The following is a 19881-nucleotide window of genomic DNA, read 5'->3' as shown; positions in this document are numbered from 1 at the left end:
GATCTAAATGTGGGGAACAGAGCGCACAATAGAGTGATACCCTATGGTGGGAGAGTATGAGAGTGCTGGTTACACTCACCTGACAGGCACAACTCCTATGAAGGCATGAAGAAAAAAAACAGCTGCTGCTGCCCCATGGCTGGTGGATAAATCCTCCAGGAGATATTGGATCAAGTTGGATGAACACATAAGTGGGCCGTGCTGCTGAAGTAAATCCGTTCTTCAGAGATGATGATGAAGACAAGGCTTTTTATTAACAACGCGTTTTAACGCCGTATCGGCGTCTTCATCAAGTAAAAAAAACAATTGTCAAGTAAAAAATCCAATAGTAAAACCATAGTTGCCTCTAGTGGAGAAACCTGTTGGTCCTTGGTCTGTCAGCACAGAATGACTGTTGATATCAAGTACAATTGTGCAGTGCACCCTTGGTGTAAAGAAACAGTTCAGTGCACCTTCCCACCTACTTGATTTATCTCTATTTCCACCCTTCCCTGATTCTATGAATCAAGAGCTGTCAATCAAAGAGGTGGGGAGGTGGAGATAGGGTAAAACAAACAGTTGGGAAGGGGCACTGAACTTTTTGGCCACACCAAGGGTGCACTGAGTGTCTGTACTTTTTTGAATAATTATTCCATGGTGACAGACTTAATTTAAAGGGGTTTTCCAGCTTTAGGGTACAAGTCTATGTGACTGCAGACTTGTGAATCCTCACATACTGCACGCTATGACAATTATGCAGTGGCGGCGCAGGGAGCGGCGGGCGCATGACCGCAAGTATGTGATTTCCATATATGCGGTCACATGCCAACTAGACGTGTAAGATCTCGCTCATTTCAAGTGTATTGAGCGAGGCCAGACATGTCCAGTCGGAGTGTTGCTAGAAGTATGCAAATTGTATACATTTGGTCATATGACCATCAACTCTGGAGAATCAATACAGTGCACACTGTGAGAATTCACAAGTCTGCATTCACATAGAGTGATTGCAGTCATGCAGCCTAAGGCCAGATAACCCCTTTAAGGTAGCATGAATTTCCTGAAAGCTTCCCTTTGAGATAGATAGTTGGTGGCCTAACGATTGTGTGGCTGATAAATAGGCATCTACCTGGACTTATCGCATAAATGTGCATGCTCAAGTCAGTCAAGTACATTTTAATTTAATTTTTTTTTAATATTTTTAATAGGGCAAATATTTAAATGGAGGGCGAGTTATTAATTTATTTTATAATTTGATAGATTGAACTTTTTCAAATGCAGCGATACCAAATACCAAATGCGTATTTTCATGTTTTTTTAATTATTCAAAATACCATTTTGGGGTAGATGCGATGTTTTGATCGCTTCTTATTTCAATGTTACTGCAGCCAAAACACGTAATTCTGGCGTTTTTTGATTTTCTATTTTTGTTTCTCCATTTATATTTTGATAGATTGGACTTTTTCTAGCATAGTGATACCAATTATGTGTATTTTTATGTTTTTTAAATTGCTTTATTTTTTTAAAAAAAATATTATTTTTTCATATTTTTAAAAACAGTTTTTGTTTTTTTTAAACTTTTTTTATTTAATAGTCCCCTTAGGGGACTTAAAGCCGTGATCGTCCAATTGCTTGTGCTCTACATAGCAGTGCATCAGCACTGCTATGCACAGCGAAAATCACGATCTATGAACGTCTGCTAAACGTTGGCTTTCACAAGAGAATCGTCATGACAAGCACAGAGGTCTTTAGCAGACCCCCGGCTGTCAGTGCCCTGCGATCACATCACAAACCCACCAATGGGCGCAAGAAATGATGCTCGCCTGCCAGAGATTGACAGCGACATTTAACATGTTAACAGCAGTGGACGGAGCTCCGCTCCGCTCCACATGTGCCTGTTAGAGGCAGATGATGGCTGAATAATTCAGCCATCATATGCCGGGAAAGATGCATGCTTGGCTTGCGAGCCGGCATCAAAGTCAGGGACCCGACATATGACATACAACTATAGAGCACTTTTCCTGTGTGTCCAAAGTTGTCACCTACAATTGTGTAGAGCCTTTTTTCTTGAACAGGCTCTGGCCCATTCATATTATCCATAATTTTGGTCAATGATTATGTCATGAAAATTCATAGGGAGATGTACAGCTATATTTCCAGTGACATGGCTGATAACAGGGAAGAATAAATTCACCTCTCCTACAGTCACCCTCTCCCAAGTATGAAACGACTGCAGACCACAATAAAATTGTACAAAAAAAAAAATTGAGAAAAATACCCAGCAGGGTTAATGTCTTTTTTTAAATGTACAGTGGTGAGATGGGAGGCTGTTCTAGTCTCAATGGGAGAAAGAATAATGATTTGTTTTTGCTTTTGATAAATAATAATAATAATTATAGTCACCTCAATGATTATAAAGTAATAATGATAATTATGTGTAATTGATGTAGTTGCAATCTTACTGTGCTCTCCAAGAAAATGTCTATTTATTGCCACATCCCAGTACAAACAGCACAGCGGGAGGTATGTTAGATTCCTCTAATAAGTGGCAGAACGTCATTAGAATAATCTACATGCTTTTGCTAATTTAAATACATAAGATTAATTCTATCACAGCACTTTAATATCTGAAGTAATACAAATTTCTATAGACCTGCCAGAAAGCGTAAAATAACCTATAAAGGTAATAATAAAGTCATTATAAGATGAACTTGTATAAAAGAGGCAGCATTATAGTAGTTATATTATTGAACACAGGGGGCAGTATTATAGTAGTTATATTCCTGTACATAGAGGGCAGTATTATAGTGCTTATATTCTTCTACATAGGGGGCAGTATTATAGTAGTTATATTCTTGTACATAGAGGCAGTATTATAGTAGTTATATTCTTCTACATAGGGGGCAGTATTATAGTAGTTATATTCTTGTACATAGGGGACAGTATTATAGTAGCTATATTCTTGTACATAGGGGCAATGTTATAATAGTTATATTCTTGTACATAGGGGGCAGTATTATAGTAGTTATATTCTTGTACATAGAAGACAGTATTATAGTAGTTATATTCTTGTACATAGGAAGCAGTATTATAGTAGTTATATTCTTGTACATAGAAGACAGTATTATAGTAGTTATATTCTTGTACATAGGAAGCAGTATTATAGTAGTTTTATTCTTGTACATAGAAGACAGTATTATAGTAGTTATATTCTTGTACATAGGAAGCAGTATTATAGTAGTTATATTCTTGTACATAGAAGACAGTATTATAGTAGTTATATTCTTGTACATAGGGAGCAGTATTATAGTAGTTTTATTCTTGTACATAGAAGACAGTATTATAGTAGTTATATTCTTGTACATAGAAGACAGTATTATAGTAGTTATATCCTTGTACATAGGGAGCAGTATTATAGTAGTTATATTCTTGTACATAGGAAGCAGTATTATAGTAGTTATATTCTTGTACATAGGGGGCAGTATTATAGTAGTTATATCCTTGTACATAGGGGAGCAGTATTATAGTAGTTTTATTCTTGTACATAGAAGACAGTATTATAGTAGTTATATTCTTGTACATAGGAAGCAGTATTAGAGTAGTTATATTCTTGTTCATAGGAAGCAGTATTATAGTAGTTATATCCTTGTACATAGGGAGCAGTATTATAGTAGTTTTATTCTTGTACATAGAAGACAGTATTATAGTAGTTATATTCTTGTACATAGGAAGCAGTATTATAGTAGTTATATTCTTGTACATAGGGGGCAGTATTATAGTAGTTATATTCTTGTATGTAGGGGGCAGTATTATAGTAGTTATATTCTTGTACATAGGGGGCAGTATTATAGTAGTAATATTCTTGTACATAGGGAGCAGTATTATAGTAGTTTTATTCTTGTACATAGAAGACAGTATTATAGTAGTTATATTCTTGTACATAGGAAGCAGTATTATAGTAGTTATATTCTTGTACATAGGGGGCAGTATTATAGTAGTTATATTCTTGTACATAGGGAGCAGTATTATAGTAGTTTTATTCTTGTACATAGAAGACAGTATTATAGTAGTTATATTCTTGTACATAGGAAGCAGTATTATAGTAGTTATATTCTTGTACATAGGGGGCAGTATTATAGTAGTTATATTCTTGTATTTAGGGGGCAGTATTATAGTAGTTATATTCTTGTACATAGGGGCAGTATTATAGCAGTTATATTCTTGTACATAGGGGCAGTATTATAGTAGTTATATTCTTGTACATAGGGGCACTGTTATAGTAGTTATATTCTTGTACATAGGGGCACTGTTATAGTAGTTATATTCTTGTACATTGGAGCAGTATTATAGCAGTTATATTATTGTACTTCATCATTTATTAGTTATATTCTTGTATGTGTGATTCCCTCTCTTACAAGTAAAAAGTAGTAAACAAATAAATTACTGTCTGGTGTCTTGGGCCTATAATATCAGCTCCCATTTTTCTCCTTTTTCATAGTAAATCTCCTTTGGGTGTTTGGTAAGTTTGAGTTGTTTCCCATTTCCCCTCTCTGGTTTCGAGCTCCTCGCAGCTCATTTCAGAGGAGTCTCACAGATGGGGATAATGTCTCGCAGTGTCAGACACGTTGAGGCTGAGCTTCCATTCATGAAGTATTCATCAGCCCGGTGGAAGGCGCTGCTGGGGATGACTCCACTAGCGTCCATTCTGGTAAAGCTATCTATTGCTTTCCTTTAGGAGACTTCAAACTCCCCCTCCAACCAACAGTACAACTTCAATGTCTACAAATTCCGGTACCGGTGGCAGAAGCGTATCTTGCAGGTAAGTTATCAAACTTTTACTGCTGCAGCTTAAATTTCTATTAGAGGATGGCGCTCACCGCTGCCGGGAACTGATGAAATATTTAAATCCTATAAATTATAGAGAAATTTCAAAGAAATTAAATATCGCATCTGAGCAGAGTTTTTTCCTGTTTCCTGAGACGTTACAAAAGCAACTCATTGTTCCTTGAAGATGATGACGTCAATTAATAGGCGCTGTACATTTAATGTGACCGAATTAATAAACAGCAAAATTGTTAGAATTCAGCATGAAAGTAATACCAAGAATCCGCGCCATGCTGGTTATGATGAAGCAGAATACTCCGCTAAGTCCTAAATTCTGTCCTCTGTTATTCTGACACAAATCTGCAAAGCCTCTGCTTAGACTTAGGGGGCAATTCATCATATTAATGTTTTTGGGTTTTTTTAAGTCACTTTTTTTTTTATTTTGCAGTATATATTGACTGGGTTTTTTTTGCACCAAACTCCTTACTATGATACACATGGGTTCATAAATGTTCTGCAGAAACAAACGTGTATGTATATATATATATATATATATATATAATATATATATATATAATTTTTTTTTTTTTTTTTTGCAGCTTTTTAAAGCAAAAAAGTCACATGCATGATCCGCTAAAAGTTTCAAAATGTGAAAAAAAAATCACTTCAGTGGGTAGGAAAGAAGACTGGTATACTTTTACATCAAAAATATTTCACCTTTTATTTAAAAAAAAAGTCGCATTTGGTGAATCGCCTGAAAATAATGAGGAAGCAAAAACTCCACCCACAATGCTGAACGTAAAAAAAACAAATAACAAGCAAATAAATATATAAAAATGTGCAAAGGCAATAAGGATTTGGCTCATAGTATATGATAACATTCTCTCTGATAGTTTTTACCACTAGAGGGAGCTGGCTGCATGCTGTTAATATTGAATCCAATGTTAACTGTATACATTAAGCTCCCTCTAGTGGTGGCTGGAAGCCATAATATCAACATATAACTATAGTTTTCAAGATCTCTGCTTGCTGCCATTCAATATCAATCTTGATGGTTTATCTACAGTCTAAAAAATGTTATTGAAACCTAGAGAGGAAATGATATATGCTGGAAAACTGTAGAAAAGTTCATTATAGAAAGAAGTAGCTATCTGGTCTAAATTATAACCTCACAGGTCTCCTTGACATTTTGGGGGAGTCCTACCTGTGGATTACCACTCTTACACTCATTAAGTTTGATGTCTGGTCCCATGAAGCTTGTCTATAAGGTCTGTCCAGCACATTAAGAGATGATGGTGAGATCTGTAGTTCCACAGCCTTTTAGTGGGCATTGTAGATAAATATATATCAATATCTTCCTTTTCTTTTAGATTGATTTCTATACACAGATGATTTTTAATATAGAGAAGGGAACACTGAAGAAACAATTCCCGTTCGAACAGGTCAAGTCATGTCAGGATAACGATGGCCTGAAATTTGTCATCTCCTTTCACGGCCACCAAGACTATGAGCTGGAGGCAGGATGTGCAGAGGATAAACAGGTTGTAAGTAAAAAAGCTGGTATAACCTGGGCATCTGGTATATAATTATATAACTTGGGTATATTCTGTATATAATTATATATGTTCAACTGGTATAAGTTATACATCTTCTGTATATAGTGATATGGAGCATGCTGGTATAACGTGGGTATATTCTGTATATAATTATATATGTACAGCTGGTATAAGTTATACATCTTCTGTAAATAGTGATATGGAGCATGCTGGTATAACCTGTGTATCTCCTGTATATAATTATATATGTACAGCTGGTATAAGTTATACATCTTCTGTATATAGTGATATGGAGCATGCTGGTATAACCTGGGCATCTTCTGTATATAATTATATATGTACAGCTGGTATAAGTTATACATCTTCTGTATATAGTGATATGGAGCATGCTGGTATAACCTGGGTATATTCTGTATATAATTATATATGCACAGCTGGTATAAGTTATACATCTTCCTGTATATAGTGATATGGAGCATCTAATATATATAATTGTCTTATCCCGTCTGTCTGTCTGTCCAGGAAATCCCACGTCGCTGATTGATCCGGTCACGGCCAATCAGCGACGCGGGATTTCAGAACAAGATGGCGGCCGTTAGCGGCTCACCCTCACACTCTCACCGTCACACGCTCACCCTCACCCGCTCACCCTCACCCGCTCACCCTCACATGCTTACCCGCACACGCTCACCCTCACACCCTCACACGGTCACCCACACATGCTCACACGATCACACGCACACCTCCACACGCACACCCTCACACGCACACCCTCACCCTCAAACGCTCACCCTAACACGCTCACCCTTACACCCTCACCCTCATGCTCACCCTCACATGCTCACCCTTACACGCTCACCCTCACACGCTCACCCTCACATGCTCACCCTCACATGCTCACCCTCACACGCTCGCCCTCACACGCTCACCCTCACACGCTCACCCTCACATGCTCAACCGCTCACCCTCAACCGCTCACCCGCTCATCCTCACACGTTCATCCTCACACGCTCATCCTTACACGCTCATCCTCACACGCTCTCATCCTCACACGCTCACCCTCACACGCTCTCACCCTCACATGCTCATTCTCACACACTCACCCTCACATGCTGACCCTCACACGCTCACACCCTCACACGCACACCCTCAAACGCACACCCTCACCCTCAAACTCTCACACGCTCACCCTCACACGCTCACCCTCACACGCTCACCCTCACACGGTCACCCTCACACGGTCACCCTCACATGCTCACATGCACACCTCCACACACTAACCCTCACCCGCTCACGCTCAAATGCTCACCCTCAAACGCTCACCCTCACGCTCACCCTCACATGCTCACCCTCAACCGCTCACCCTCACGCTCACCCTCACATGCTCACCCTCAACCGCTCACCCTCAACCGCTCACCCTCAACCGCTCACCCGTTCATCCTCACCCGCTCATCCTCACCCGCTCATCCTCACCCGCTCATCCTCACATGCTCATCCTCACACGCTCATCCTCACACGCTCACCCTCACACGCTCTCACCCTCACATGCTCATTCTCACACGCTCACCCTCACATGCTGACCCTCACACGCTCACCCTCACATGCTGACCCTCACACGCTCACACACTCACCCTCGCACGCACACCCTCAACCGCACACCCTCAGTCTCAAACGCTCACCCTCAAACTTTCAGACGCTCACCCTCAGACGCTCACACGCTCACCCTCACATGCTCACACGCTCACACGCACACCTCCACATGCACACGCTCACCCTCACCCACTCACCCTCACACGCTCACCCTCACACGCTCACCCTCACACGCTCACCCTCACACGCTCACCCTCAACCGCTCACCCTCACATGCTCATTCTCACACGCTCACACCCTCACACGCTCAACCTCACACGCTCACACCCTCACACGCTCACAACCTCACACGCACATCCTCACACGCACACCCTCAACCGCACACCCTCACTCTCAGACGCTCACACTCACATGCTCACCCTCACACGCACACCCTCACACGCTCACTCTCACATGCTCACCCTCACACGCTCACCCTCACACCCGCACGCGCTCACTCTCACACCCGCTCACCCTGACATGCTCACACGCTCATCCTCACACGCTCATCCTCACACGCTCTCATCCTCACACGCTCACCCTCACACGCTCTCACCCTCACATGCTCATTCTCACACACTCACCCTCACATGCTGACCCTCACACGCTCACACCCTCACACGCACACCCTCAAACGCACACCCTCACCCTCAAACTCTCACACGCTCACCCTCACACGCTCACCCTCACACGCTCACCCTCACACGGTCACCCTCACATGCTCACATGCACACCTCCACACACTAACCCTCACCCGCTCACGCTCAAATGCTCACCCTCAAACGCTCACCCTCACGCTCACCCTCACATGCTCACCCTCAACCGCTCACCCTCACGCTCACCCTCACATGCTCACCCTCAACCGCTCACCCTCAACCGCTCACCCTCAACCGCTCACCCGTTCATCCTCACCCGCTCATCCTCACCCGCTCATCCTCACACGCTCATCCTCACACGCTCATCCTCACACGCTCACCCTCACACGCTCTCACCCTCACATGCTCATTCTCACACGCTCACCCTCACATGCTGACCCTCACACGCTCACCCTCACATGCTGACCCTCACACGCTCACACACTCACCCTCGCACGCACACCCTCAACCGCACACCCTCAGTCTCAAACGCTCACCCTCAAACTTTCAGACGCTCACCCTCAGACGCTCACACGCTCACCCTCACATGCTCACACGCTCACACGCACACCTCCACATGCACACGCTCACCCTCACCCACTCACCCTCACACGCTCACCCTCACACGCTCACCCTCACACGCTCACCCTCACACGCTCACCCTCAACCGCTCACCCTCACATGCTCATTCTCACACGCTCACACCCTCACACGCTCAACCTCACACGCTCACACCCTCACACGCTCACAACCTCACACGCACATCCTCACACGCACACCCTCAACCGCACACCCTCACTCTCAGACGCTCACACTCACATGCTCACCCTCACACGCACACCCTCACACGCTCACTCTCACATGCTCACCCTCACACGCTCACCCTCACACCCGCACGCGCTCACTCTCACACCCGCTCACCCTGACATGCTCACACGCTCATCCTCACACGCTCATCCTCACACGCTCACCCTCACACGCTCTCACCCTCACATGCTCACCCTTACCCTCACACGCTCACCCTCACACGCACACCCTCACTCTCAGACGCTCACCCTCAGACGCTCACACGCTCACCCTCACACGCTCACACGCTCACCCTCACACCCGCACGCGCTCACCCTCACACCTGCACACGCTCACCCTGACATGCTCACACGCTCATCCTCACACGCTCATCCTCACACGCTCACGCTCACACGCTCTCACCCTCACACGCTCACCCTTACCCTCACACGCTCACCCTCACACGCTCACCCTCACACGCACACCCTCACACGCACACCCTCACTCTCAGACGCTCACCCTCAGACGCTCACACGCTCACCCTCACACGCTCACCCTCACATGCTCACACGCACACCTCCACACGCACACGCTCACCCTCACCCGCTCACCCTCAACTGCTCACCCGCTCATCCTCACACGCTCATCCTCACATGCTCACCCTCACACGCTCTCACCCTCACATGCTCATTCTCACACGCTCACCCTCACATGCTGACTCTCACACGCTCACACCCTCACACGCTCACCCTCAACCGCTCACCCACAACCGCTCACCCGCTCATCCTCACACGCTCATCCTCACACGCTCTCCCTCACACGCTCTCCCTCACACGCTCACCCTCACACGCTCACCCTCACACGCCCACCCTCACACGCTCACCCTGGCATGTACAACCTCACACGCACACCCTCAACCGCACACCCTCACTCTCAAACGCTCACCCTCAAACTCTCAGATGCTCACCCTCAGACGCTCACACGCTCACCCTCACACGCTCACCCTCACATGGTCACCCGCACACCTCAAAACGCATACGCTCACCCTCACCCGCTCACCCTCACACGCTCATCCTCACACGCTCACCCTCACACGCTCACCCTCAACCGCTCACCCTCAACCGCTCACACTCAACCGCTCACCCTCACATGCTCATTCTCACACGCTCACCCTCACACGCTCACACCCTCACCCTCACACATTCACCCTCATGCTCACCCTCACATGCTCACCCTTACACCCTCACCCTCATGCTCACCCTCACATGCTCACCCTCACACGCTCACACGCTCACCCTCACATGCTCACCCTCACACGCTCACCCTCAACCGTTCACCCTCAACAGCTCACCCGCTCATCCTCACCCGCTCATCCTCACACGCTCATCCTCACACGCTCATCCTCACACGCTCACCCTCACATGCTCTCACCCTCACATGCTCATTCTCACACGCTCACCCTCACATGCTGACCCTCACACACTCACACACTCACCCTCGCACGCACACCCTCACACGCACACCCTCAACCGCACACCCTCAGTCTCAAACGCTCACCCTCAAACTTTCAGACGCTCACCCTCAGATGCTCACACGCTCACCCTCACACGGTCACCCTCACATGCTCACACGCTCACCCTCACCCGCTCACCCTCACCCGCTCACCCTCACCCGCTCACCCTCACACGCTCACCCTCACACGCTCACCCTCACACGCTCACCCTCAACCGCTCATCCTCACATGCTCATTCTCACACGCTCACACCCTCACACGCTCACACCCTCACACCCTCACACGCTCAACCTCACACCCTCACACGCTCACAACCTCACACGCACACCCTCACACGCACACCCTCAACCGCACACCCTCACTCTCAGACGCTCACACGCTTACCCTCACATGCTCACCCTCACACGCACACCCTCACACGCTCACTCTCACCCTCACATGCTCACCCTCACATGCTCACCCTCACACCCGCACGCGCTCACCCTCACACCCGCACACGCTCACCCTGACATGCTCACATGCTCATCCTCACACGCTCTCACCCTCACATGCTCACGCTCACACCCTCACACGCTCACACCCTCACACGCTCACCCTCACACGCTCACCCTCACACGCTCACCCTCACACGCACACCCTCACATGATCACCCTCAGACGCTCACACGCTCACCCTCACACGCTCACCCTCACATGGTCACCCGCACACCTCAAAACGCATACGCTCACCCTCACCCGCTCACCCTCACACGCTCATCCTCACACGCTCATCCTCACACGCTCACCCTCACACGCTCACCCTCAACCGCTCACACTCACATGCTCATTCTCACACGCTCACCCTCACACGCTCACCCTCACATGGTCACCCGCACACCTCAAAACGCATACGCTCACCCTCACCCGCTCACCCTCACACGCTCACCCTCACACGCTCACCCTCACACGCTCACCCTCACATGCTCACACGCTCACACGAACACCTCCACACGCACACGCTCACCCTCACCCACTCACCCTCAACTGCTCACCCGCTCATCCTCACACGCTCACCCTCACACGCTCTCACCCTCACATGCTCATTCTCACACGCTCACCCTCACATGCTGACTCTCACACGCTCACACCCTCACACGCTCACCCTCAACCGCTCACCCACAACCGCTCACCCGCTCATCCTCACCCGCTCACCCTCACACGCTCATCCTCACACGCTCTCCCTCACACGCTCTCACCCTCACATGCTCACCCTCACACGCTCACCCTCACACGCTCACCCTGGCACGTACAACCTCACACGCACACCCTCACTCTCAAACGCTCACCCTCAAACTCTCAGATGCTCACCCTCAGACGCTCACACGCTCACCCTCACACGCTCACCCTCACATGGTCACCCGCACACCTCAACACGCACACGCTCACCCTCACCCTCACACACTCATCCTCACACGCTCACCCTCACACGCTCACCCTCAACCGCTCACACTCAACCGCTCACCCTCACATGCTCATTCTCACACGCTCACCCTCACACGCTCACACCCTCACCCTCACACGCTCACACCCTCACACGCTCACACCCTCACACGCTCACCCTCACACGCACACCCTCAACCGCACACCCTCACTCTCAGACGCTCGCCCTCACGCTCACCCTCAACCGCTCATTCTCACATGGTCACCCTCACACGCTCACACCCTCACCCTCACACGCTCACACCCTCACACGCTCTCACCCTCACACGCTCTCACCCTCACACGCTCTCACCCTCACATGCTCACCCTCAACCGCTCACCCTCAACCGCTCACCCGCTCATCCTCACACGGTCACCCTCACACGCTCACCCTCACACGCTCTCACCCTTGCACGCACATCCTCACACGCACACCCTCAACCGCACACCCTCACACGCTCACCCTCACACGCTCACCCTCAACCGCTCACCCGCTCATCCTCACACGCTCATCCTCACACGCTCATCCTCACACGCTCATCCTCACACGCTCATCCTCACACGCTCACCCTCACACGCTCTCACCCTCACATGCTCATTCTCACACGCTCTCACCCTCACACTCTCACCCTTGCACGCACATCCTCACACGCACACCCTCAACCGCACACCCTCACCCTCACACGCTCACCCTCACACGCTCACCCTCACACGCTCACCCTCACACGCTCACCCTCACATGCTCACCCTCAACCGCTCACCCTCAACCGCTCATTCTCACATGCTCATTCTCACAAGCTCACCCTCACACGCTCACACCCTCACACGTTCACACCCTCACCCTCGCACACACACCCTCAACCGCACACCCTCACTCTCAAACGCTCACCCTCAGACGCTCACACGCTCACCGTCACACGCTCACCCTCACATGGTCACCCTCACATGCTCACACGCACACGCTCACCCTCACACACTCATCCTCACACGCTCACCCTCACGCTCACCCTCACATGCTCATTCTCACACGCTCACCCTCACACGCTCACACCCTCACACGCACACCCTCAACCGCACACCCTCACTCTCAGACGCTCACACGCTCACCCTCACATGCTCACCCTCACACACTCACCCTCACTCTCACCCTCACATGCTCACCCTCACAAGCTCACCCTCACACCCGCACGCGCTCACCCTCACACCCGCACACGCTCACCCTCACATGCTCACACCCTAACATGCTGACCCTCACACGCTTACACCCTCACACGCTCACCCTCACACGCTCACACCCTCACACGCTCACCCTCACACGCTCACCCTCACACGCTCACCCTCACACGCTCACCCTCACACGCACACCCTCACACGCACACCCTCACTCTCAGACGCTCACCCTCACATGCTCACACGCTCACACGCACATCTCCACACGCACACGCTCACCCTCACCCACTCACCCTCAACTGCTCACCCGTTCATCCTCACACGCTCATCCTCACATGCTCATTCTCACACGCTCACCCTCACATGCTGACTCTCACACGCTCACCCTCAACCGCTCACCCACAACCGCTCACCTGCTCATCCTCACACGCTCACCCTCACACGCTCATCCTCACACGCTCTCACCCTCACATGCTCACCCTCACACGCTCACCCTCACACGCTCACCCTCACACGCTCACCCTGGCACGTACAACCTCACACGCACACCCTCAAACGCTCACCCTCAAACTCTCAGACGCTCACCCTCAGACGCTCACACGCTCACCCTCACACACTCACCCTCACACGCACACCCTCACACGCTCACTCTCACCCTCACATGCTCACCCTCACACGCTCACCCTCACACCCGCACACGCTCACCCTCACATGCTCACACGCTCATCCTCATTCGCTCAACCTAACATGCTGACCCTCACACGCTCACACCCTCACACGCTCACCCTCACACGCTCACCGTCGCACGCACATCCTCACACGCACACCCTCACTCTCAGACGCTCACCCTCAAACTTTCACACGCTCACCCTCAGACGCTCACACGCTCACCCTCACATGCTCACACGCACACCTCCACACGCACATGCTCACCCTCACCTGCTCACCCTCACACACTCACCCTCACCCGCTCACCCTCAAACATTCACCCTCACGCTCTCCCTCACACGATCACCCTCACACGCTCAGCCTCACACCCTCACACGCTCACACCCTCACACACTCACCCTCACACGCTCATACCCTCACACGCACACCCTCAACCGCGCACCCTCACTCTCAGACGCTCACCCTCAAACTCTCAGACCCTCACACGCTCACCCTCACACGGTCACCCTCACATGCTCACACGCACACCCTCACCCTCACACAGTCACCCTTACATGCTCACCCGCTCACCTTCAAACCCGTTCACCCTCAAACGCTCACCCTCACACGCTCACTCTCACACGCTCACCCTCAGACGCTCACACGCTCACCCTCACACGCTCACCCTCACATGCTCACACTCACACACTCTCACCCTCACACGCTCACTCTCACCCTCACATGCTCACCCTCACACGCTCACCCTCACACCCGCACACGCTCACCATCACATGCTCACACGCCCATCCTCACACGCCCATCCTCACACGCTCATCCTCACACGCTCACCCTCACACGCTCTCACCCTCACATGCTCATTCTCACACGCTCACCCTAACATGCTGACCCTCACACGCTCACACCCTCACACGCTCACCCTCACATGCTCACCCTCACACGCTCACCCTCACACGCTCACCCTCACACGCTCACCCTCGCACGCACACCCTCACACACTCATCCTCACACGCTCACCCTCACACGTTCACCCTCAACCGCTCACCCTCACATGCTCATTCTCACACGCTCACACTCTCACACGCTCACACCCTCACACGCTCACACGCTCACCCTCACACGCACACCCTCAACCGCACACCATCACTCTCAGACTCTCATCCTCACACGCTCACCCTCACACGCTCACCCTCAACCGCTCACCCTCACTTGCTCATTCTCACACGGTCACCCTCATACGCTCACACCCTCACCCTCACACACTCACACCCTTACACGCTCTCACCCTCACATGCTCACCCTCAACCGCTCACCCTCAACCGCTCACCCGCTCATCCTCACATGCTCATCCTCACCCGCTCATCCTCACACGCTCACCCTCACATGCTCATTCTCACACGCTCACCCTCACACGCTCACACCCTCACCCTTGCACGCACATCCTCAAACGCACACCCTCAAAAGCACACCCTCACCCTCACACGCTCACCCTCACATGCTCACCCTCACAAGCTCACCCTCAACCGCTCACCCTTAACCGCTCACTTTCAACCGCTCACCCTCACAAGCTCATTCTCACATGCTCACCCTCACACGCTCACACCCTCACCCTCGCACGCACACCCTCACTCTCAAACACTCACCCTCAAACTCTCAGACGCTCACACGCTCACCCTCACACGCTCACCCTCACACGCTCACCCTCACACGATCACCCTCACACGGTCACCCTCACATGGTCACCCTCACATGCTCACACGCACACCTCAACACGCACACGCTCACCCTCACCCGCTCACCCTCACCCGCTCATCCTCACCCGCTCACCCTCACACGCTCACCCTCACATGCTCATTCTCACACGCTCACCCTCACACGCTCACACCTTCACACGCTCACACCCTCACACGCACACCCCCACACGCACACCCTCAACCGCACACCCTCACTCTCAGACGCTCACCCTCACCCTCACATGCTCACCCTCACATGCTCACCCTCACATGCTCACCCTCACATGCTCACCCTCACATGCTCACCCTCACACGCTCACCCTCACACTCGCACATGCTCACCCTCACATGCTCACACGCTCATCCTCACACGCTCACCCTAACATGCTGACCCTCACACGCTCACACCCTCACACGCTCACCGTCGCACGCACACCCTTACACGCACACCCTCACACGCACACCCTCACTCTCAGACGTTCACCCTCAAACTTTCACACGCTCACCCTCACACGGTCACCCTCACATACTCACCCTCACACGCTCACCCTCAAACGTTCACCCTCACGCTCTACCTCACACGCTCACCCTCACATGATCACCCTCACACGCTCAGCCTCACACGTTCACACCCTCACACGCTCACACCCTCACACACTCACCCTCACACGCTCATACCCTCACACTCACACCCTCACACGCACACCCTCAACCGCGCACCCTCACTCTCAGACGCTCACCCTCAAACTCTCAGACCCTCACACGCTCACCCTCACACGTTCGCCCTCACACGGTCACCCTCACATGCTCACACGCTCACACGCACACCCTCCCCCTCACATGCTCACCAGCTCACCCTCAAACCCGTTCACCCTCAAACGCTCACCCTCACGCTCACCCTCACACACTCACCCTCACACGCTCACCCTCAAACGCTCACCCTCACACGCTCACCCTCACACGCTCACCCTCACACGCTCACCCTCACACGCTCACCCTCACACGCTCACCCTCAGACGCTCACACGCTCACCCTCACACGCTCACACTCACACACTCTCACCCTCACACGCTCACTCACCCTCACATGCTCACCCTCACACGCTCACCCTCACACCCGCACACGCTCACCCTCACATGCTCACACGCCCATCCTCACACGCTCACCCTCACATGCTCTCACCCTCACATGCTCATTCTCACACACTCACCCTAACATGCTGACCCTCACACCCTCACACGCTCACCCTCACATGCTCACCCTCACACGCTCACCCTCGCACGCACACCCTCACACGCACACCCTCAACCGCGCACCCTCACTCTCAGACGCTCACCCTCAAACTCTCAGACCCTCACACGCTCACCCTCACACGCTCACCCTCACATGCTCACACGCACACCCTCACCCTCACACAGTCACCCTCACATGCTCACCCTCAAACCCGTTCACCCTCAAACGCTCACCCTCACGCTTACCCTCACACATTCACCCTCACACGCTCACCCTCACACGCTCACCCTCAGACGCTCACACGCTCACCCTCAGACGCTCACCCTCACACGCTCACCCTCACACGCTCACACTCACACACTCTCACCCTCACACGCTCACTCTCACCCTCACATGCTCACCCTCACATGCTCACCCTCGCACACGCTCACCCTCACATGCTCACACGCCCATCCTCACACGCTCATCCTCACACGCTCACCCTCACACGCTCTCACCCTCACATGCTCATTCTCACACGCTCACCCTAACATGCTCACCCTCACACGCTCACACCCTCACACGCTCACCCTCACACGCTCACCCTCACACACTCACCCTCACATGCTCACCCTCGCACGCACACCCTCACACGCACACCCTCAACCACACACCCTCACTCTCAGACGCCCACCCTCAGACGCTCACACGCTCACCCTCACACGGTCACCCTCACATGCTCACACGCTCACACGCACACCTCCACACGCACACGCTCACCCTCACACGCTCACCCTCACACACTCACCCTCACACACTCACCCTCACACGCACACCCTCACACGCACACCCTCACTCTCAGACGCTAACCCTCAAACTTTCAGACGCTCACACGCTCACCCTCACACCCTCACACGGTCACCCTCACATGCTCACACGCACACCTCCACACGCACATGCTCACCCTCACCTGCTCACCCTCACACACTCACCCTCACACGCTCACCCGCTCACCCTCAAACGCTCACCCTCACACGCTCACCCTCACGCTCTCCCTCACACGCTCACCCTCACATGATCACCCTCACACGCTCAGCCTCACACCCTCACACGCGCACACCCTCACAGGCTCACCCTCACACGCTCACACCCTCACACGCACACCCTCAACCGCACACCCTCACTCTCAGATGCTCACACTCAAACTCTCAGACGCTCACCCTCAGACGCTCACCCTCACACGCTCACCCTCACACGGTCACCCTCACATGCTCACACGCTCACACGCACACCCTCACCCTCACACAGTCACCCTCACATGCTCACCCGCTCACCCTCAAACCTGTTCACCCTCAAACGCTCACCCTCAAACGCTCACCCTCACACGCTCACCCTCATGCTCACCCTCACACGCTCACCCTCACACGCTCACCCTCACACGCTCACCCTCACCCTCACATGCTCACACTCACACGCTCACACTCACACACTCACACTCACACACTCTCACCCTCACATGCTCACTCTCACCCTCACATGCTCACCCTCACACGCTCACCCTCACACCTGCTCACCCTCACATGCTCACACGCTCACATGCTCATTCTCACACGCTCACCCTAACATGCTTACCCTCACACGCTCACACCCTCACACGCTCACCCTCACACGTACACGCTCACCCTCACACGCACACCCTCACACGCACACCCTCACTCTCAGACGCTCACCCTCACACGCTCACACCCTCACACGGTCACACCCTCACACGCTCGCCCTCACATGCACACCCTCACACGCACACCCTCACACGCACACCCTCAACCGCACACCCTCAACCGCTCACCCTCAACCGCTCACCCTCAACCGCTCACCCTCACTTGCTCATTCTCACACGGTCACCCTCACACGCTCACACCCTCACCCTCACACGCTCACACCCTCACACGCTCTCACCCTCACACGCTCACCCTCACACGCTCATCCTCACCCGCTCATCCTCACACGCTCACCCTCACACGCTCTCACCCTCACATGCTCATTCTCACACGCTCACCCTCACACCCTCACCCTTGCACGCACATCCTCACACACACACCCTCAAAAGCACACCCTCACCCTCACACGCTCACCCTCACACGCTCACCCTCACATGCTCACCCTCAACCGCTCACCCTCAACCGCTCACCCTCACAAGCTCATTCTCACACGCTCACCCTCACACGCTCACACCCTCACCCTCGCACGCACACCATCTACCGCACACCCTCACTCTCAAACACTCACCCTCAAACTCTCAGACGCTCACCCTCAGACGCTCACACGCTCACCCTCACACGCACACCCTCACACGCTCACCCTCACTCGGTCACCCTCACACTGTCACCCTCACATGGTCACCCTCACATGCTCACACGCACACCTCAACACGCACACGCTCACCCTCTCACGCTCACCCTCACATGCTCATTCTCACACGCTCACCCTCACACGCTCACACACTCACCCTCACACGCACACCCCCACACGCACACCCTCAACAGCACACCCTCACTCTCAGACGCTCACCCTCAAACTCTCAGACGCTCACCCTCAGACGCTCACACGCTCACCCTCACACACTCACCCTCAAACGCACACCCTCACACGCTCACTCTCACCCTCACATGCTCACCCTCACATGCTCACCCTCACACGCTCACCCTCACACCCGCACACGCTCAC

At 51.7% G+C, this 19881-nt stretch overlaps 1 protein-coding gene across 1 annotated transcript in view; it reads left to right on the top strand.

The window, feature by feature from the left end:
• LOC141272245 (uncharacterized) overlaps nucleotides 1-19881 on the top strand; it is a 157175-nt gene that overhangs the window by 49851 nt on the left and 87443 nt on the right. The window contains exons 3-4 of the mRNA XM_073682763.1: nucleotides 4712-4795; nucleotides 6171-6344. Of these exons, the coding sequence (XP_073538864.1) occupies nucleotides 4712-4795; nucleotides 6171-6344 (258 nt within the window). The remainder of the gene's footprint in view (nucleotides 1-4711; nucleotides 4796-6170; nucleotides 6345-19881) is intronic.

This window comes from Phyllobates terribilis, unplaced genomic scaffold, assembly GCF_046119375.1.
Source record: "Phyllobates terribilis strain yellow unplaced genomic scaffold, ASM4611937v1 Scaffold_5__5_contigs__length_657084704, whole genome shotgun sequence".
NCBI classification, from domain to species: domain Eukaryota; kingdom Metazoa; phylum Chordata; class Amphibia; order Anura; family Dendrobatidae; genus Phyllobates; species Phyllobates terribilis.
This window is presented reverse-complemented; position numbering and strand designations above follow the sequence as displayed.